We start from the raw sequence: 21,882 nt of genomic DNA, 5'->3' as shown, positions 1-21,882 counted from the left end.
TGCTGTCATCCACTCTTTATTTCAACGATCACGTTCTCACTTTGGTCACAGCTTGGAAAGGGGCTTTTTGTTTTTTGGTAGCTGTTTTATTTCCCCTCCTTTCTCTACTCTCTGAGCCCGCTTTCTTATCACGCTAGAAAAAATTAGACGAGTACGGCAATTGCTCGTTGATAATAAATAGGTTATTTGTTAGTTGACAAAGTTAAAGTGCTTTGAGAAGAGATGTAAGAAGCTCTATGCTAGGCTCTGGGGGTTGTGTGGGAACGTAGTGCAGTAGGAAGCTCTGCTCTGCCTACACACCCCCCCTGCTTTACCCAAAGACCCTGGGGCTCAGCCAGCGGCACAGCCTGCCCAGCACTCTGCCCACAGGGCTGGGGGGATTCCAGCAGTCCATAGGGCAGGGGAGGGCTCGGACAAGGTGTGGGATCACCCTTTGTGTGTAGGCACAGGGACAATATCCCATATTTCACAGTTTAATCTTGCTCGGAGGCCTCAGAGCCCAGAGCACGGGGGTGCTGGCTCTCCCCTTTCTCATCATGCAGCACCCAGGGGTGGAAGTGGCCGCCAAGCCCTGAGATCCACAGCCTGGCTCCTCTTTCCCTGAGGAAGCCCAGTCCCTCCCCATGTGGAAAGGGGCACTGGGAGCAGGGCTGCCCGCACAGCGATGCCCCTTAGCTGCCTGCACGGGTTTGTGCGTTTAACATCTCCCCAGGGCCTCCTCCTGGGGCTTCCACCTCTCCTTCCAGTCTCTAGGAAATGGTTAGGGCCCTTTGGTCTGTCCTCCCCCACACCCCCCAATCTATAGCTAAGTCATCCTCCATGTCTTATCCATGCAAAACGCTAACTTTGTGCCTGCCTTTCCCTGCAGGTTGTCAGTGCTACCTCCCGGTCACCCTCCCACATCACAGCCCTCTGTGAACAACCAACAAAACCCTTCCAGAGCAGAACGGGACCGAATGGGTGACACTGGGAGATCCCAACTGCTCGCCACCTCAGCCGGCTGTTAGCCACTAACACCCTGGAGTGAAGCGCAGGCCAACCAGTTCAAAAGGCCAAGGGCTGGCTCCTCTTCTTCATCACATGCACGTTCCCAAAGAGAGGAGCCGTCGTGCCCTGAGGATCAGTGCATGCACATCTGCATAGTCCCCTGAACAAAGTCTGCACCCGGTGCGTGCTCAGGACCACCAGTATGGAGCTACCAGCATGTGCCTGGGGACAGGCTGAAGTCCTGTGGGTCCAGTTAACGTCCCTTTTGTGACAGGACAGCCCTGGCCCCAAGCCCTGCTCCATCTGGCCCTGTAGCTGCCTCTTTCTCACACCGACTCTTTCACCGAGGCTGAAGATGGAAGAGTTGCTGCCCACAGAGCCAGGACCCCGTTGGGGACAGTCAAAGGTTAGTGCCCAAGGAGTGACTGAGAGCGAGGGTCTGGCCTGACGTTAAGTGCAGGAAGAAGTGGCAGCAGCTGGGAAGGCGGCCGTGTCATGCTCAGTGAAAGAGCTCCACCAACACCACCATGAGCAGCAGCTGCAGCCAGGATGCAAACGTCATGGTGGCCTGGCCCTTCTGAGACATAAACCTGAGCTGGTTCACCAGGTGCTCCTTTACCAGAGCCTGCCTGAAGCCATCCTCCTCCGAGACGCAGATGTAGTGGCCATAGTGAGTGTGGCTCACATTCTGGATGAAATAGAAGCAGTCCGGCTGCGGGTGGGTGTTGTTGCAGGTCTTGATGAGGGTGTTGTTGTGATACCAGTTGTAGGTGGCGTAGTGGGACTCGACGGGACAGTTGAGGTAGTAGCGAGAGAAAGGGACGACGGGGACGACGGTGATGTTCTGGAAGCTGTGTGCTGGAAGAGATTGAGAAGGGTGGGATGAGACAGGAATCCACAGGTACCACACGCTGCCCTGAAGACCCATAGGGAGGAGCAGGTGGGTTGATGGGGATACGTTGCATGATAATGGCAGGGCACAAACCACACCCGGTGAAGTCTATGGGACTCTTCTCCCCAGCTGCCAGCAACAGTTTGAGCCCCCTCAGCCAGCTCAGAAGACCTCATACTACCATAACACTAGGTTTACCGCAGAGGGGAAATGAGGCCAAGCAAGACTGTTTACAGCACTGGAGAGGTTTCCAGATGTGCCGACAGCTCCTTGGACACGAAGGCCTATTTGTGAGCTGAGTATGTTTGCACAGCAGCCAGATTGCATGTCTGAGGGGAGGAGGTAAGATGTTTCCTAATGCCTGTTGGCTTTGCACAGCACAGGCTGGGCAGGGTGACTGAGATCATTCCTATCTAAGGCACATCTGTGGCTACGAGAAGCAGCAGTGTGCCATGAGAATCGATGGCGGTATTACAAACCAAAAGGCCTGACAAACATTCAGTTCATGCCTTATATTTACTTAGCAAATAACTGCATAGCAGCTGACTCCGAGCTGATACGTGTGTGGCGTCTCAGCCACACAGCACAGTCATAATGAGTTCACCAGAAATGAGTAGCGCCAGCTCTCCCAGCCTGTGCAAACACTTGAGTATCAGTCACCCTGCTTCACACGGCTCAACCCTTCACATACCTTCCTTAAGTTCACCCTCCTGGCACTTTCCTTGCCACCGCTCCAGGTTCAGGTTCTGACGTACCTCCCTGGCAGATGGCAACAAACATTAGCAAGGCAGTACCAGCATGGAAGCAACACGCTGGAGCTAAGGAATTACCCATAGAGATTGTAGTGGATAAGAGTAAGTTTAAATGCCCTCTGGCAGCAGGGTGGGGAAAAACACCCCCCAGACACTTAAGGGGTTGGTTGGTGACAAATGCAAGACACAGCAGCTCACTATAATCAACCACTTTAAACAGCATCACCATCGATAGACCTTAATTTTCATTGAGGGCAAGCATAATGGACCAGCATTGGTGATGAAGCTATGCACACTTCTAAGGGGAAAAGAGATCTGGGTGCTCAGATCAGTATGAAACTCATTGATTCTCCCTCCACTACAGCAGAGGAGAGACAGGACAGCAGAACAGCACTGAGCACTGCCTGCACACAATGGGATCTGCCTCTGACAGGAAGATGGTCTCAAAACCAAGTGGGTCAGGAAAGGGAATGCTGAAGATATGGGCATTTCCCAAGCTAATGCATCCAGCCAAACGTGATGGAGAAGCAGTGAGCTGCCCATGCCACGTACCGGTTGTGATAGATGGACTGACAGCGCCCATCAGCCCACCCGCAATAGGGGTCCCTGGCCAGCAGGCAGCTCTGGCAGTTGTTGCGGTACACCCCACACATATCCATGGGGATCTCCACCACTTTCATGGTCGAACCCACGTACAGCATCGCCTGTGGGAGGGAAGCAGAGGGGTTGATCCTCCCAGCACCTGTCCCAGCACCGCCCTGCAAACGTCTCACGCTTCTCTATACAAATGCTCCCACAGCTTTAGTCACTGCAGTGCTGGGTTGGATTCTACCAGCAGGGCTGGGAGCTCTCCAGGCAATGCAGTCATACGTTGCTTGCTCTCTTATCTTCCCCCACCAGCCCTAGGTATAAATAAATTTGCTCCATCGATGCCAGCAATGTTTTCAGCTCCGGGATGGAGCACCAGCATCGTCTGACAGCTCATCTGCCAGCAAGGCCAGAAAAAGGCAGAGGGAATCGGCAGGGGAAGCATAACTCTATGCTGGGATTTGACCCAGACAGCAAACAGCCTTACTCTTCCCTTGCTCTTCCCTTGCTCCCAGGAGAGATCTCTTTGCCCACTGCTTTGCACAGCACTGGGGGCATCAGCCCAGCTGCAAGGACCCTCCCCACAAACACACACAGAGGTTATTTCCACATCTAGGAGCTGGTATTAAACTGCTTGTCCAGTCCTGCTTGCTTTTACAAACCACAGCCCCAGCCACTGGTTTCTCTTCTATGGACCTACCCTCTCGTGGTCAAGGATCATGGACTGGATCGGTTCCTTTCTTGAGAAGACCTGGAGCTCCATGATGTTATGCACACCCCCTGGCAGCTCCACTACCTTGTGGATGGATCCTCTGTCTGAAAAACAAAACAGGGGAGAGCCCCAATGAAAGCAAAGCAAAGGGACTAGAGCCAGGAGTGAGGAAACCAGGCAGAGAACCAGCTCTGTGAGCTCAGCCCTTGTTGCAGCACACAGTACTCATCACTCTGCAGAGCCAGATATGACTGTGTCCCTGAAACCAGCCACCCAGGGGAGGCTGGAACCTTTTTCAGTATTATTTACTTAGGAATTCACCCTTTATACAATAGTGCCTCCCAGAGCAGAGCTTTGTCACCCTCTCAGCCAAGAGCCATGAGGAATTGATTTCCCCTGGAGGCCTGACTGAGCCCCTTTTGTTCAGCTGCAAGGAAAACCAACAGCTCTCAAACTGGACTCTGTTCCGCTGTGCCTTATCGCCAATGCCTGAGGTTGAAATGTGGACTTCCACCTTTCTGGCTTTGTTAAGCAAAGCGACTCCCTCCTCCATTAAATGACTTCAGGAATTGGTAATTGAAGAAAAGGAGCAATTTGGCAGATGTGTGGCAATTCTCATCCTGGTGGAATGTGCATCAGTAATCTCATCACTTACTCTCATTTAATTGTCTCTGTTTCCCCCTCCCAAAGCAGCCTCTCCCTTCCCCAGCACAAGCAGGGGAGGTGAGATAGGACCCCCCAAGAGGGGTCAGGCGGGGAACACCCCTCATTTCACCTCAGGTGTATCCACACCTACCACAGCACAGGTGGGAAGCTGCCTTGCCAAGCCCTGCAGCATGGAGCAAGCTCTCTTGCAGAATCTGGAAGGCATTAGCTGTGTTTAGCTAAGGCTTTTAGCAGGAGCAGAACAATAAGAGCATGCATGGGCACCAACCCAGGCCACCATGGGCACCAACCCAGGCCACCAAGACTAGTCTGCATTTTTTTCATGCCTGTAAACAAACTCCAGCACAATGCAGATGCAAAGTAAAAGAAGATGATGAGCACGGCTCTAGGGTGTGAGCCTGGGTAGCAAGGCGGGAAAGACAGCACAAGGTTAGGGTTGCTGGTACCTGTTGCCAGATAAAGCACGGTGTATTGGCGTCCATCGCTTGCAGAGACTTCGTGCACCCCAATCTTCTGGTAGCGGTGCTTGTTGTGGAATAAGGGGCTCCTGGTGGGAGCGAGGGGCTCTACCCGGTCCTCAACCTCTGGGTGGCTGTCAGCTATCTTGAAGGTCTCACTTGGGGTGTGCTGTCCAAAGGGAACACACTGCACCGAGAGGGAATAAAAGGCACTGTGTCAGAGGAAGGCAGATCCCTGAGGGCAGGAAAGAAATGACATGGCACAGCTGAAGCCCAGAGGAGGATGCCCAGAGCTTCCTGCCACAGCAAAGGCCGCTCTGCAGGTACACAGGATCATAGAGCAGGTTGAAAACACACAGCAAACACTTTATCTACATACTTGGCAGCCCAATAGCCTTTCTCCTACTGCAAAAGTCTCAGACCCTGCCTTCCCCAGCAGCCTAGGACAGCCTCTCCCCATGCAACTCTTTGCTGCCAGGTCAGTTGAGCACCATGAATTGTAGGGTTGAGGCCACAGACTGGTGCAGACAAACATTTTGTGTTAGCAAACACAATAGAAAGCTTTGTCCTCCAACTTCAAACGAGAGCTCGGACCTGTTTGCCAAGTACATAAGATCCTCACTCCCCTTTATTTCCATAAAGGCGTTGGACGTTGACCAGCCTCCTCATGTTTCCAGTAACAAAGCTCAGATCCTTCCCACACTGCCCACACGCTGCCTGAGAACAGCACTCAGCTCTCAGTTCTCAGCTGGCTGGTTGGGACCCTCACCTGCCCCAGCTCCCTCTGACAGCAGCACAGCAGGGACCTTAGGAGGTCTCTGCTTAATGTGGGTGTCTTTCCATCATTGACTCACCTGCCCAGGTTTGATCTCTGGGTTGGGACCGTTGTAGCCTTTGAGTTTGGATGTTCGAAACACGTTGTCAATGTCCCCAAAAGAATAGACACAAACAGCAGAGCTTCCCCTGTGGGAAAGAAGACAAAGAAAGGGTCAGGGATACAGTGGCCTTTGCCTGGGGCATGGCTGGGGCACAGCTGCGTGTCGCACCTTTGCTGCCCATGTCCATTCTGGCTGTTTTCCACCCATGTTCCTGCCAGAGAGAACAAAGGGCTGAAGGAAAGGACAAGGCCCATGGGACAGGCACTCCCCATTTTGCAAAGACCCTTACCAGGTGTTTGTGAAGAGTCCGTAGACTTTGGAGTCCCTCCAGTTACTTGCAGGGACAAAGAAGACATCTTGCAGCCAGTTGAAGTTGCCCTTGGTGGCTGGGTCAACACAAATCAAGCTGGCCTTCAGGAAGGTGGTCCATTTGGATGCAGAGAGTGAACTGGTTCCACCTTTGTCTTCCTGGAGTAGAAAGAAAGCAGAGAGTCAGGGCTTGGTAGAGAACAACACAAAGTCCCCTCTGTATGGCATCTTAGGAGGATAACTGTGGGGGATGCTCCGGAGATATATTTGCTGCTGGTCTCTGCAATGCTTGTTTATCTCTAACATCCCAGCAAGAGAGGACAGTGTTGTCCCCCTCTACAAGCAAGATGGGAGCCCAAGGATGGGAAGGGCAAAGGACATGGCTAGAGGGAGCCAGAGGGGCCAACTTGTGTGCTGACAAAACCAGATGAGCTGGTATGGCCATTTCTCACCCCTGTGACACTGTTGCCTCCCAACCATACACTGTTCCTACAATACCTTACACAGCTGGGCCACTCGGGAGATGTTTCTGGGTGCCTCAGGACTCTTATCTGGATTGTCTTCACGGAAGAAGTAGTAAATCTTGTCCTGGTAAGGCTCTTCATGCCTTAATGTGGTGGCTTTGACAAACTGAGGGTCTGGAAAGGGAAACAAGCAGTCAGAAAACTTTGGTTTGGACATGAACCCTTCAGAAACACAAGCTCACTGGTGGGTCTGAGCAAAGGACAGGTCCAAGCCCTTTCTCCATACCTGACCAGTCACAGCACACTAAAGACTGTTCTTCACACACCACATTCCCACGGGTTCCCTTTCCTCTCCCTCCCCCATGCACTTGTTTCCTTGCAAAGCAAATCCCCGGAGCCTAGTGAAGCCTTGGCTTTGTACAGAAATGCTCCCTCAGTGGAGCAAGATGCCTCATTATTTGTGTTCAGTGTGGAAAACCCAGTCATGTTTTTTCCTATTAATACACTGCTGCCACAAAGGGCATCCCCAGCAGCAGTACGATCCCTCTGGGTATCTGGTGGCCCCATGGCAGTGAGTTCTGTGTCATCAGTGCTCCAGGTCTGTGAGGTTTTTTCCTCCTGTCCTGCATACACATCTCCTGTTTGGCCTTGATGTCATTTGGACTTTTGTCTTTGGCCAGGGGTTCAATGATCTTCAGTTTCCCAGAGAGGCTTAGGGGAAGGCAGTAAGGTTACAGAAACTGAGAAGGGTTCTTTCGTCCACTAGCAGCCCAACAGCTTCTTGCTGCAAGGTTATGACCCGGCTGGGGATTTAGAAAGAGTCACTGCCCAGAATGGAACTTGTTCTTCCTGTTTCCACCACCACTCGGCAGCTGATGGGCACCTTTACACAACAAGCATCTGACATGGGACTTGCTGTCCATTTCTCTCCATTTCCCCTTCCCCTCCTTCCTCACCCTAAGCAAGAGGAAACTCATGCCAGTTGTCTCGGTGCTGAAGCAAGGAGGGTGAAATTCCCCCCCAGCTGGCAGCAAGCGAGCTGCAGAGAGCTGCTGGGTCCCTCCCTGCCACACCATGGGGGACAGATCCCAGATGAAGCTGGGGCAAAGCAGCAGGTCCCATGCTCGTGTACTCACTCTGCATCACCGTGTCACTTGTGTAGAGCTCTCCATCCCCTTTCACTCGTCGGAAGCGGGGAATCTTGCCATTCTGCTGGCTTTTCTTGATGGTAGAGTAGATGTCAGGATCTGTGGGAGAGGAAGGCTCCTTTGCAATGAGCTGTTTCAAGAGGGGGCAAAAGGATTTGCGAGCATAAAAGCAAGAACCAAGAAGTATCTGGATACATGGTCAGGTGAAGGGGACTCACAGATGGTGGATACAGGTCAATAAACCCAGACTTCCCTTCTTAGGACTGTGTGGGCATGGCAGGACTCCCAGGGAGCACTCTCAAGCCTTTTCCTTACAGAGCAGCAAGGATAATCTCTGTTCTGCCTCTGGAAGGGAACCTCATTTCCCCCTCTACCAGGTTCACAGCAGTGCAGATACTACAGAATGACCCCATTCCCATTGCAATCTACCCTCCTCTGCACAGAGATACAACCCTCTCTCTAGGACAGAAACAAACAAACTCCTGCCATACTCTGCCCTAGAAGGACAAGCATCAACATGAAGCTAAACCAAGATCACCAACCAAAGCAGAAAAGCACAGCCCTAGGAGAACCCAGGCTTCCTGCATGGCACTGCAACCCAAAACATGTGAGCAGCCAGACTTACAGTCAACGATGACGAGGGAATTGGTATCAGGAGTGAAAGGAGCAAGACCTCTGCCATCCTGAGGAGAGCCCTTCTCCTTTTCTGCCTGGGAAAGGGGAGAAATGGCCCTTGAGAAACTCAATCAGCTCAGGGTAAGGAGGGAAGGGGATGAAGGTGCCCACATCACCCCCAGGCAAGCAAACACAGAAGCTCACACCCCTCAGTCTGTGATTTAAGCTGTTACGGGGCCAACAAGGACCCCTGAGCTCTCTTTTGGCTCCTAAACTATGCTGCATCCCCCACAGTGCCTGGCTGTCTAGTGGAAAGGCACCAAGAAAAGTAGGGCAGAGGAACTCCAGCTTACCAAGTGCCAGCAGGTGGGATTGCAAGCGCCTGTCCCACACACTAACATCTCACTTCCATGCTTTGCTATTAAGGTGATGAAGTTCTTATTGTCCTCCTGCAAGAGAAAGAAGAAGATCGTGAGCAGCTGTGAATGGCAGACCACACAGCCCTGCAGCTCTGAGTCTACAGCACTATCAGCACTCTGCTATATGGCTTCCCAGCTTTTCCATAGGTGTTAAAACAAGAAGAACAGTCCTTCAGCCCAAATCCTCCAACCCACATATGCTGTTCCTCCAAAAGTAGGACCTACCGGGCTCCCAGGCTTCAAACACTGTGCTCCATTTTCCACAGGGAAGTCAACCTGGTGTAAAAGAGAAAGAGACAGGCTTTAATCACAAAGCTAAGAAAGGCCCAGTCTCGTATGCCACGTATTCAGTTGCTCTCTTAGCAAAGCAATCATATCAGTTAGAAGGTCATAAACACAGCAGCTCAGCTTTCTTCCCCATCTGAAAGCCCTTGGGAGACACTGATGTGGCAGGACTGGGTCTCTCAGCCCTTTGGTGCTGATGTGGACAAGTGGGGATGCAGGACCAAAGCAGTGAACACAGCCTGAATTGCTCCCCAAAGGATTTCAGGAGAGGGTCTGTTGTTGCAAGGAGAGTTCAGCAGTGGATGTCCAAGCACTGGGACGCATGAACCCTGCTCTTCCTTGAGAACAAGGGATGTTTCTGGGAATAAACCATAGAGACTGGCTTGTTTGAGAAGGACAAGGCTGGGTCATGTGAAAGCTAACAGCCCCAGGGCTTTCCTGTTGTTTTAACTTGGTGCCCAGCTGATTCAGAGCTTGCTGTTTCTGAGCAACTTCCAATGCTTCATAATGTGGTTGTGGGTTCCAACTGGTGAACAGAGCATCCTTACCTGGTAGGTCTCAGTGGTTGCAAAGTTATAGTAGTAAAGCATTCCCTCTCCCCCGACGTAGATGCTTGAGCTGTTTGTTTCATGATAGAACACCGGGTACTTCTCATTCCTGGGAAATACATACTCCCTCTCACCTAGGAACAGCAAAGACATTCATTAAGGAAAGCGCAGCCCACTGCAGAGCAGCTGCAGCCAGTTCAGGCTGATCGACTCCCTTCTGCGTCCTTGGCACGAGAGATGAGAAAAGCAAGGACACAGGGTTGTATGGGATGGTGCCAGGCAGGCGGGGAATGCAGCTCCCAAGCTCAGAGCTGTGCTCTTATCCTGGCCCCAAGGACAGGAGGTGGGATGGATGGTGTTCAGAGCCACCACCAGAAGCCGGCAGCCTGGGAAAGGCAGCCCCCATGCCAAAGCCCAGATATCAGAGAGGGAAGGAAGCATGTAAAGCTGCAATGCTCAGGGCTGTAAGTCCCCAGGGCGGCCCAGAAGTGAGCTGCAAGACTTGGGCCCTGCTGTCACAACCAGTTGCAGCAAATGGGAAGCTTCCTGGACCCAGCTGAGAGGAAGGACTGCTTGCCCTTCCCTTCTTTCCTTCCTCTTTCACCTTCATGCCTTTCCAGGTCACCCCTTTTCTTCCCTCTGCACTGTCAGCTCAGGTGTGGGAGGCTGCAGCAGCGTGGGGCAGCAAGCAGAGCTGTGTGCACACCCTTCCAGCAGCCCTGCACCACCCCCAGGATGCTGCAGCCACAGCTGGCAGCTTAGAGCAGCTTTAGCAGAGCCCATGCTGCTGGAATCCATCCCTCATCCCACACTGTGCTCTGCAGCAGTCATGCAAAAGGACATCAGATGAAGACTGACCTCTGCACAGTGCGATGGGATGCTCCCTCTGCAGCTCTCTTTCCTCTCTCCCAAGTAGGAGGGCCTCTCCTACCAAGAGCTGCCTCTCCCAGCATGCAGACAAAGGTTGTGTCTGCCTTAGGAGCTGGCCGCCTGCACAGACAGGCAATTAATCAGTGGCACGTGTCCCTCTCTATTTATAGGGCCACTTGGCAGGACAGGCAGAGGACATTCCTCATGCAGCCCAGTGCTTTCTCTGCCCGGAGAACACAGTGTGGGGGCTCCTGCCAAGATTCTGCAGAGGCAAATAGTTGAGGCTTTTCACTCTGATCCCATAACGCTGCTCACACACCTCTATGGGGTGAGGAATGGGGCAAGGAAGCCTACACTGCCCTCCAGCCCACCTCTATGACGCATGGGGTGGTGGCAGAGCAGGAAGCACAAGCAGGAAGGCTTTCATACCCAGCTCCATCCATCCCCAGCAGGCTGCTCTGGTTGCACTCCAGCCTACTTTGCACTTCTCTACTGCTGCTAAGCCATGAGAACACTTGCTGCTCCACAACCTTCTCCCCTGCTTTGCCCTTCTGCACACATACGGCCTCTGCAATCACGATACCTTTCGTTTTGCTTTCAGGGCTTTCTCTTTTATTCTCCCCACAACAGTTTCTCTTTCAGAAGCTCTGGTCAGCCCTGTGCATTATGCCAACCTCCTTCCTAGCAAAGACATGCTTCTCCTCAAACAGCCGGAAACAAATGAGCCCAAAACAATCATTTGGTCGGCGCCAACACATTATTTATCCTACTGCTCCCCCAGGGACTGCACTGAATCACTGAGCTGGGAATAAACAGCTCTCTGAGCCACAGCCCAGATGTCTGAGCACTGATTTAGGCTGGAAAAGGGAGTTTTGGGAAGGAGTTTCCACAAGCAGGTGTTGGGGTTTGATCTTCTTTGCAACCAGCAGATTCATGGTGATGGATAAGGGGGAGCAGCCCTGTTATCCCACACATGGTTTGGGTGAGGATGATGAGACCGAGGGCATCCAAAGGCTAAGGGCAAAGTGTGGTGCTCACAGCATGTCCCCATAGAAGGGGACAATGCAAAGTGAACCCAGAGCTTAAAAAACCACCCGGCAAGTTTCCAGAGCTCTTCTAAATCTGTTAAATCTCTCTGCCTGGCATTTAATGTAAAGCCAACCGTCAGCACACAAATCAATGGCAGGATTGTCAATTGAAATGCTAACCCGAGGCCGGAGAAATGAATAGGAGAAAGAGCAGCTTTGTGCTTCGCCTGCAAGAGGAGGAATGCCAAGGCAGATTGAAGAATAATAGTAATAAAAAATGAGGGAGCAAGAGCGAGCCCAGTGCATCTCACAGGGATGCATGAAGGCTGAGGTAATGGAGGAGGAGGAGGGAAAGGACCAGGGTGATGCTCCAGCTGAGACCCGTCCTACATATATTCTGCTTCAAGCTGACCAGGGTTCAGCACGGCTGAGCTCCATCTGCACAGCGTGGGCATGCTGTGCTTTGAGGAACAGCCAAAGGACCTATGGATGCAGGAGCCAAGAGCTCAAGCCATGGTTGTGGGCATGGAAAGAAGCAAGCCTGCAGCCTTCATCTCCAAGCAGATGCTCACAGCACTCCAGCTAGGGAAGCAGTGTGGGTGCGTGGGCTCATTACAAGCAATTGCATCACGGCCGCTTTATTCCCAGCTCGGGGGCTGACTCAGCTATGCTGCACCCCACCACACTGCTGTGTGATGCAGAAAGGCCATCAGATTCACCAGGACCCAGAGCACAAATGCTGGGTTACTGCTTTGCATGGCTCTGAGCATGGGTAGCATGCAAGGCTTTGCAGGTCTAGGACTCACTGGTGCTCAGAGGATTGTGTTAGTAGAATCACAGGACATCCTGAGTTGGAAAGGACCCATAAGGAGCCCAACCTCTGGTTCTGCACAGGACCACCTCAAAATCAAACCAAAGAGCTGGCCAGGTACTTCCAGAGTTGTCCTTAAATGGAAAGGATTGTTCAAATCTGCTTTGCTGACGGTGTTTTCAAATCAAGAACCGAAACAAAGCTTGAATAGAATGGAAAGAGAAAGCAAGAGGGATCTTCTGCCCTTTGGGAACGGCAATGACGCAGCCAGCAGGAAAAGCACCATGTCTGAAGGTCTGACAACCAGCTCACCCCAGACGGAATCACGCACTTAACCTACTCCAGTTCCTTCCTCTTCCAGTGACACCTCACTCCCCCTGCCCTGCCAGGTATTATCTGTTCCTTCTGGAGCTGATTGAACACACTGTGACCTCACCGCACATCACCTGTCTCTATTGGACTGGATTTGGCTCTGACACAGAAGGAAAAGCCGTGCATGACTCACAGCTGGCAGCATGGGGAGCACCAGCTCCTATACCTGTTCCACAGCACGACTGTGAGTCAGAGCTGAACAATCCTGGACACAGCTCAGGCACTGCTCACACCTTGCTTTAGGAAGTATTGCAGCCAGTTCCACTCATTGACATCCATCCCATTGCTGCACACAGGATGCATGACAAGCAGCACAGGTGCATCAATGGCTTTCCTTAATAGGCATGGAATGTGATTCAGTCCAACCTCCAAAGAGAAGGAACTGACCAAACTCAGCCTGGATCCCCACTCTGCCCCTCTGATGCTGCTGCAAGAAGCCAAGCTGTGTCTTTAGAGGCTCTCAAGTTGAGATGTTTGGAAGGAGTTAATATGCCTGGAAGCCACTAAGCGATAAGGTTTTCCTTCCCCTATGACTTTGCATATGGTGTGACACAAAGACATCAGCTTCTGCTGTCACAAACAGTGGGGCTGGATAGGAAGCCCCCCCCTTTAGGCTCAGCCTGGCAGCTTTCTGGGATTTTTCTACCAAAAACCCTGAGTTTATAGGGGTTTTTTTCACCAGATGACCCAAGAATGGACACATGAGGTTTCATTCTGACCTGCCATGGTGTCATTGGGGAACTACGAGGCTCAATGAGGTTGTGCTGCTGCCTTCCCTTCTCCAGATACATCTTCAGGATGCTGGCACTCCCTATCACATCCCCCAAAATACTCCACATCTACAGGGAAGCAGCAGCGGAAACCAGGCAGCTGATGGGCTAAAAATGTCTTCTGCTGAAGCAGGACCAGACACAGCCACATGTGTTTCCTGCTCTTTAAATCCTTCTATACTCTCTCTCTTCCAGGGACCACGCAATGCACTTGCAGCCCCACTCTCATTCTTCCTGCCCCTCCTCCCACCCAACACACCGACACAGCCATTTAAAGTATTGACAGCTGGAGCCTGAGAGCAGTGTGGAAAGGGCAGGGGCCAGAAAAACAGGTCAGACCAAAAACCCATTGAGGGCACTGGTCATCTCTTACATTCCTCATGCCCTTCTGGGATGGAGAAAGGCATTGGCCAGGTATGGGCCAGCAAGGCTATAGCCACAACACACTGTAGCCAGCTCAAAAACAGGCATAACAGTGCCTGAAAAGGAGAGCATAAGAAGAATGGTTTTCCCAGGGAAGGTAAAGTGCTTTCTCATCACCCTTGGGGGTATAAAAGCCCTGACAGTATCTTTCCATGCCTTTCATCCTGCTGGAAACATTGTGGTTTGGTTCCAGAACGCAGCACAAGGCAAAGTGAGGGCTCACACCATCCGTGCTCTGCTTCTTAGTGTTCCATCTGTGGCCATCACACTTTGCAGAGCCCAGCAGCAGGGGCACCTTACCACGTGTTGGAAAGTAACAAGGGGACGTGCAAATGCGTGCAAAGGGGCTCAGGGTGTGATTGCATGAAGCTGCTGCACCCATGAGAGGTGAGAAGGTGCAAAGGGAGACATGCAGCTGGGAAGCCCACGGTTACTCATATCCAGCCGTCCTGTGTTTCATTCTTCTTTCTTATTTTAAGTGTGAGTTACTGGTTTACACTCAGCTCTGCTCACAGCCTTCCCCAACCACTTCCTACAGCCCCCAAAGCAGCAGCAAGCCCTATTCTTATACCTTAACACCTCCTTTGCAGCATGAGACTGACTCCTTACAGGAGCAGACAGCAACAGGGCAAGGGGGAGAATGGCTTTAAACTAAGAGGGCAGATGGGAGGAAGAAATTCTTTCTTCAGAAGGCAGTGAGGTGCTGGCACTGCTGCCCAGAGCTGTGGGTGCCCCATCCCTGGAGGTGCCCAAGGCCATGGATGGGCTCTGGGCAGCCAGCCCAAGGGAGGGTGTGCTGGAACCAAATGATCTTGAAGGTGCTATCCAACCTAATTCATTACATCACTATGTGATTCTGTGAGCATTCCCAGCTGCTTGCCTTTTCTTTGGCAGGCTCCCCAGGACCCTGCAATCATGGGATGCTCCGGTGCCCGCCCTCAGGGTACTGATGCCATCAGGAGTGAAATGCATCGCTCAGAGGAGAGAGAACACAGAGGAAACAAAGTGCTTTGTTCCTGCAGAAGCTCTCAGCCCATGTAACTGCCCCGAAGGGTTGTGCTAACCAGGGGAAAGGCTGGAGCACCGTGTTGAACCAGCTCAGTGTGATGGGCTGATGCACTAAAGACATCGCATTCCCCCTATCTCAGCACAGAGGTGAGCAAGGGCAGAAAGAGAAAACACTTTTCATTTGGTAACGCAGCTGCCTGGCAGGGACACACCTGCTCCAAAGCCTTTCTGTACAGCACACAGCATCCCCTCTCCATCCCCCTTGGGGCTGCCAAACTGGAGCAGGCAGCGGGCCAACCGCCCACACCGCAAGCAACAAAAGGAGAGAGACCCCCCCCTAACCTGAAGCCAGAAGGAACGAGCCTTGCATTCAAAGCTCCTGCCCTCAGCCAGGATCCTGGCAGCAACACGGCAGCCCTCGGAAGCCTTGAGCCAGGCGAGGCAGGTTTTCTCTTAATTAAGCACAAAATGAGTGTATGACAGGCACTGCGGAGCTTTATGCTGAGGCAGCGGGAAGGAGGCGTGCCAATGAATGATCACTATGCCCCAGCCCCTTTCTGCAGGTCCCCCCTCCCCAAATTCTGCAGCCTATACCTCCGAACCAATCTGATATCCCCAGTGCCCCAGGAGGCGGCTACAAGAGGCAAGGACAGACATCAAGCAGGGACGCTTTGCTCCCGACAGCCTCGAATTGGCTGCACCCCATGGATTGCTGGTGCTATATTTAGAGGCAGGTTTTGTTACCTCCCTAAAGCTGTTCTCTGTAATAACAGTCCCAAACTGTGTCATGTTCCTGCTGGAAACTGGGGAACTTTGCCCTGTGATTATGGAATTTCATTATACGGTCAACCGGAATAACCAGAACAAAAGGATGCTTTTAGCAAGAGAGCCTCCGGCTGCCCCTCCCAGTAGGGAAATCAGCTTCCAGAGGTTGGTTATCACAAAAAGCCTTCTGGGATTAAGAACATCACGAGCACCTCTGTGTGCACGCACCAGCAAACAGCCACTTTACCTCTTCCATTAATTGGCAGCCATCTCCCTGCTGCTGGTAACAGCACTGCAGTCCGTAGCAATGGAGCATCCTCCCCTTTGGGCTGCAGGGCTTTGTTCTGCCACCCCAAGCTCCTGCCCGAGGTGAGGAGATGGCACATGGATGGCTCTAGAGTGAGGATGAAGCCTCAGCTCTCTGCACAAAGCAGACTAAGTGGAGGCAGAGCTTCAGGAAGCTGCAAGATGATAGCTCAGATTTGGGACCAGATACCATAGAATGGCTTGGGTTGAAAAGCAACACAGTGCTCATCTGGTTTCAACCCCCCTGCTATATGCCCAACCACTGTACCAGCCTACCCAGAGCCACATCCAGCCTGCTATCAATAGCACTAGAGATCCAGAGCATGATATGAATTACGTTAAGAGCTCTATGAAGCCTCCTGCTGCAGAATTAAGCTGCTCTAAAACTCAGCAATGGCCAGGGATGCACAGCAATATACCAGCACTTCTGTCCCATCACACACCGGACACAGACACAGCCTACTACACTGGGTGGAGCTGGGAGCAATAGGCAAAATTTGAGGCACTGAACAGGAGAACAAAGTCCTATTTCCAGGGCGACCAGGAATAGCTGCGTACCATAGAATGCAGCTCCACTGGAGAGAGCTGGCCACACAATGAGCTATTTCCTCCTTCCCAGACCTTTTTCTGGTTACAAGCTGCTTTAAAAAGCATCACGTATGCAGGTTTAGATTTAATTCATCCTGTCTCAAAGCACCGGGCAGGACAACATCACCAACAGAAAGTCCTCCCAGCCCAATCTGCCTTAATTCTAGCCCTGAATCTGCCTAAGAACTGACACAGAGCAACTGACATAGAGCTGTCATTGCTCTGCCTCTGCCCTTTCCCAGCTCCCAGCACTGCACTGAAGCAGCCACAACTTCTATTAGTTCACCCATGCCTGCTATTTGTGTGTCACGCTCTCGTAACAGGAGGTGGCTGTGATTCACTCGCTCGGTTTGTTTGCTTTGTTTCTTCATTTTCAATCTGTGCAAAGCAAGAAATATTTTCAAGCAACGTTTTACTGATACCAGCAGCACCCACCCTACTAAAGTGAACTGCCTGCAAAAGGAAACAGCACTGCTGGGAAAGCAAGCAGCTTTCCTATGTGAATGCTGATGCTCCGAGAGCTGAGTGTAGAACTGCCCTACGAGATGCTTCATTCACACCTTTGGGACTGTGGCATCCATGCAATCAGTGCCACGGTCACTTAGTGGAGAGGCACCAGCACCTCTCGTTGTGCTCCCCCCACCACCACATCATTCTCAGGGCAACTGAGCTCAGCAAAACCCCTCAGGTTCCCAAAGGCAGCGTGGGAAGCTTTCAAGCATCACCATCTCTGCTCTCCCACTCTTACCCCAGAGCCAGTTTACACATTCAGGGCAGCTGAGGGTCAAGTGTGTAATCTTCCCCTGCAAACCACGCTCATCTCCTATGAGATGTGTGCTGACTCAGAGGGGGTCCCTCCAGCTCTCATCCCCCGTTAGCCCCATCCGTTAACCATAGGGGAAGAATTAAACCATCAGGCTCTGTCCTAAGCCAAGGTGAGCCAGCAAAGGGCTGCAAGTTCATCTCGGGTCCAAACACACATGTTTAAACCAGCACAAGAGAGTCTTATGAGTGACAGCAGTTTAAAATTATCCCTGCACCATAAAAGCCATGGTGATAAGAGCTATCCAAGCCTGCCCTTGGGCTCTTCGCTGTCTCCCAATGCTCAGTGACTTTCCGGTCATGAGACAGCCAACATGGGATGCCACCCTCCTGCTCCACACAGGGTCTGTCACCCCGACAGCTCTGCCCAGCCCCGGGTTACAGCAGTCTGCCTCTCTGCAGAGGGATCACGCCAGTCAATGTGGGATCCGTGCTGACAAGCAAAGCTCAGTGTGGGAACGGAAGGCACCTTTACAAAGCAGAGCCCAGCTGGCCAGTGTTTGGGTAGGAGAACAGGAAGAACAAATCGAAGGAGAGAGAAAGGAGAACACAACGTACAAGGTTGATAAGCTTGTCCCCACACCAGTGCAAGCTTCCCCTTACAAGCTACAATAAAGTGGGAATTCATCCTTTACCATAGACCCCATCCTTTACCATAGCCCTTCTCAGGACAACCAAGAGAGAACCCGGCTCAATTGATGCAAGAAGGTGAAGGTGCAAGGTCCTCATCGCTAAAAAGGATCTGGATATGACCAAAGGTCAAGAGCTGAGCTCAGCCCTTTGCTCTGCCCTTTCTCTAAGGGGAAGAAAGCGTGCAGAGTCAGACATGCTTCCAAATAACTGCTTAGCCAGCACTACACAAGAGGCAGCCAGCTGTGCAAGGGGAGCTCCTGGGATTCCTCCTGCTGTCTCCGGTGCTACATGCTGCAGTTTGGGGACAACGTGCCCATCCTCACCCCGTCCTACACTGCACTATGGAATCCTGAACACACAATAAAGGCAGAGCAGCTGCCCTGTTTGAGGCCTCGGGGCCGGGTTTATACACATTGTGCTCAGACAGAGGGAAAAAGCAGACCCGCAGAACACTTTGTTCCAGCCACAGCCCAGTGCTGCAAATCCAAGCCCCTAGGACTGCAAAATCACTTAAAGGCAGGCAGCTCTCAGCACTGAGGCTGAGTCTTTGTCTCCACATCAGAACTCTGGATTGTGCCACTGAAGCCAGCAGCCTTTTTTTTTTCTGCTGATAGCGCACAATGTCACCTCACCTATCTCTCACTAAAGCAATCAGACATCCAAGGGCCACAGGGGGAAACAGCAAAGCAGTTTTTGCTGCCTGTAGCAAGGCCAGGGCTCTCCCTATATTTGGTGGAGGTGTCAATGAGGGCAGCAATGCAGGGGCTGAGAGACAAAAGGGTGGCAGTGGGAGAAGCTGCTGCCACTACATCCCTCTTCTCCTTCAGGGCTGCAGCCTGATGAGGGATGCTGCACACTTACCCTTCTCTCCTGGAGGGAATTACTCCATTCTCCCTGCAGTGCTGTAAGATCTGTAGGTATCTTTGAAGCTGTCACACCTGGTGCTAGCGATGGGCTGCGGCGTGGAAGAAATTTAATGAGGTGAAGAGCCGGCAGCTCCTACACAGCCCATGTCTGTATGCTGCACCATCAGCCTGACCATCGCTCCACTCCTCTCCATCCAGAGCTGGAAACAAAACCCTTGCAAGCACATCACCCCCACCACCGCCAGGCACTGCTCAGTGTGCTGACCTGCAGGGTACTCACACTGCAGGAGCTGCGTTTGCCTTTTGCTATGCTTGGAAATGGCTTGGGTTGAAAAGGCCCACCATGCTCATCCAGTTCCAACCCCCTGCTATGTGCAGGGTCACCAACCACCAGACCAGGCTGCCCAGAGCCACATCCAGCCACTGGAGCACTGAGGAAGTTGAAAAGGGCTCAGTGCTGGCTCCTACACCCCCTCCTCATTCACCCCCCTCACCCACATCTCAGCCTCAGCCCAAGCAGACCTACTTCCCAAAGGGCAGGGGTCATGCTGAGCAATGCAGTCAGTGCAGTAAGACACAGGACAGCCTCGTGATGAGCCTCCCTGCATGACTCCCCCACTGAAATTATGGCTTTTTCCTCAAATCAAATCAGGGAAGAGATAAGCACAAGCTGATCCCACACTCAGCGAAGCATCCTAGCACTAATTGGCTTTGGTGCTTCTCAGTGACAGATCCTCGCTGTTTAATGTTAAGAAAAGCCACCATCTGACACAGATGCACCGAAAGGCCAAATGACTGTACCAACATGTGTGCACCGAGCTCATAGGAACGGGTGGAAATGCAACAACTCCAAGCCTGCTCCTCCTGCTCAGTGCAGATCTATTCCAGGACATGCACTGCCATCACACCACGCACCAGCAGCGCAACTTTCTCCCTTCCTTTAAATAGGAAAGGGGAAGTTTCTACCATGAAAAGCACGACCCCAACCCACACCTTCCTTCCCACTGTTGCACCAATATCTGAGCTGTTTCTTTTGCCAGGGGATATAGTTAGCAACGCATCATTAATCTTATAACATCAACCCCAAGCCATTCACCCTGCCAGCACTTTACAGTGGTCACACAGCCATCACTCTGCTGCCGTCCCTCATCTCCAAGCAGCCCAAAGACGGGCCCAAAGAACAACAGATGGCGTGGAATAAAGCAGGGAAATTCATATCCCTCTGAAGTTGTGGGCACAGAGGAGCCGCTGTACTGCAGAGCAGCTCAGGATCCGCAGCTCGGCGGTGCCCCCGGGGTTACACAAACACCATAACCACCGGGGGCTTTTGTTAAAGCAGCCCTGGAGGGGATGCCTCGAACAGCTTGGGAAGGCACATGATAGAAGCAGGAAAGCTTTTACTCCACTCTTTCCCAACCCACGTATGTCAGGCTGCGCCTCTCCATGCCAGCCTCCTCCTTGAGAGCAGCCCTTTGTTCAGTTTCTATCTGCTCAGCCCCGTGCCATTGCAGCAGCATGGATTTCCCCCTTAGAGAACAGTTACGCCGGATAAATATTGAAGCAGAGAATCCATGTGCAGCTGAGTACGGGCAGGTTCATTAGCAAATAAACTGCTTTATGCAAATACACTTCTGCATTTCTCCCCATGAGTTACTGCATACTGTGCCTGTTTTAGGCTGCAGTTTTATGGGAGCTATTAATAAAGGGGGGGGGAAATGCTTTCGGAATGCAGAAAGAATTTGGCAGGAAGAAGACTGAGAGCTATCGAGGTCACCAGGAACCTCTCCAGGGTTTGGGCTCCATTTAATGAGAGCCACCAAGTCACCCCGAAGAGACAGAAGAAAGAAAAGAAGGGGGTTAAGGCAGCAGTGCAGGGAGCAGCTCGTACTCACCTCGGGGAGTAACAACGATCCTGGGGTTCACCTTGGAGCGCCCTGCTGCCCACACACCCAGCTGGAAGGCACTCAGGGCCACCAGGAGGGCGAGCAGGGACCTGCTGCCCATTGCCGGTGCTGCAGAGAGCCCAGATCCTCAGCCTGTGCTGCTGGCAGCCGCATTGCTTTGCCTTATACACAGAGCCAATGAAAAGCGAAGGCGGGGCCTTCGGGCACACACCCACTACCTTTCACACTTGCTTTTTCTCCCCTCCTTTTTCCTCCATCGCAACTTCTGCAGACGAAAGGTGGGCATCTGGTGGCTTCATTCATCTCCGTACAGCAAGCTGCAGCCGGCCCAAAGCTTGCAACGAACCTACTGAAGGACAAAGGAAGAACGTTTAGCCTGATATAATTCAGACTGAAAACGCACCTGCTTGCACAAAACACAAGCAGACCTAGAGGAGCAAAGTCTTCTCAGTAGCACATCTTGCTCTCAAGGCTGCATGGAGCTCAGGAAGCTGCACTCTGCCAACCAAAGCATGAGCAGCTCATTGCAGAGCTATATATATATATCTATATATAAATATCCACTACGGTGCACCCATTTCCCTTCCCTGCGATGCACACATCCCATGGCAGGCAGGGATGCTAAGGGCTGTGATGCAGTGCACACACAAAGTCACTTTGCTTCAACAGAGCCCTGCTCTCCACCATCAGGGGAGGCCAGGAAGGGCTGGAGCCTTTGTGAAGCGCAGTGAGGTTTGTTAATGAGAAGAGCAGGGAATCACATGCAAGGAAAGCGAGGTTGGACGTGAGCAGAATAGGAGAGTCCCACAAGGACGAGAGAGGCAGCTGCGCTCTTCCAAGTGATCATTGAAGCCCCAAGGAGATGAACAGCAGCACTGCAAGGGGGCATCGTGCAAGGAGCAAATAGAACAATGAATGAGGGGACTGCTTGTGAATGTTAAGGGCCTGCAGGGATTTCCCACCAACCCCAGGCGTGGGGGTTTCATCTCTCTCTT

The 21,882-nt window shown here is 52.2% G+C and overlaps 1 protein-coding gene across 1 annotated transcript; it reads right to left on the bottom strand.

Annotated features, from left to right (window-relative positions):
* On the bottom strand, positions 1–21,200 carry SEMA7A (semaphorin 7A (John Milton Hagen blood group)). The gene is made up of 14 exons (XM_015872698.2): positions 20,876–21,200; positions 9,722–9,855; positions 9,114–9,164; positions 8,823–8,918; positions 8,480–8,564; positions 7,843–7,953; positions 6,741–6,880; positions 6,223–6,401; positions 5,910–6,018; positions 5,044–5,242; positions 3,920–4,035; positions 3,184–3,335; positions 2,571–2,638; positions 1–1,845 (listed from the first exon to the last, which is right to left on the bottom strand). The coding sequence occupies exons 1-14, from the start codon at positions 20,985–20,987 to the stop codon at positions 1,487–1,489; spliced, it is 1,911 nt and encodes a 636-aa protein (XP_015728184.1). The 5' UTR covers positions 20,988–21,200; the 3' UTR covers positions 1–1,486.
* Positions 21,201–21,882: the final 682 nt, after the last annotated feature.

This window comes from Coturnix japonica, chromosome 10, assembly GCF_001577835.2.
Source record: "Coturnix japonica isolate 7356 chromosome 10, Coturnix japonica 2.1, whole genome shotgun sequence".
In the NCBI taxonomy this organism is placed as follows: domain Eukaryota; kingdom Metazoa; phylum Chordata; class Aves; order Galliformes; family Phasianidae; genus Coturnix; species Coturnix japonica.
This window is presented reverse-complemented; position numbering and strand designations above follow the sequence as displayed.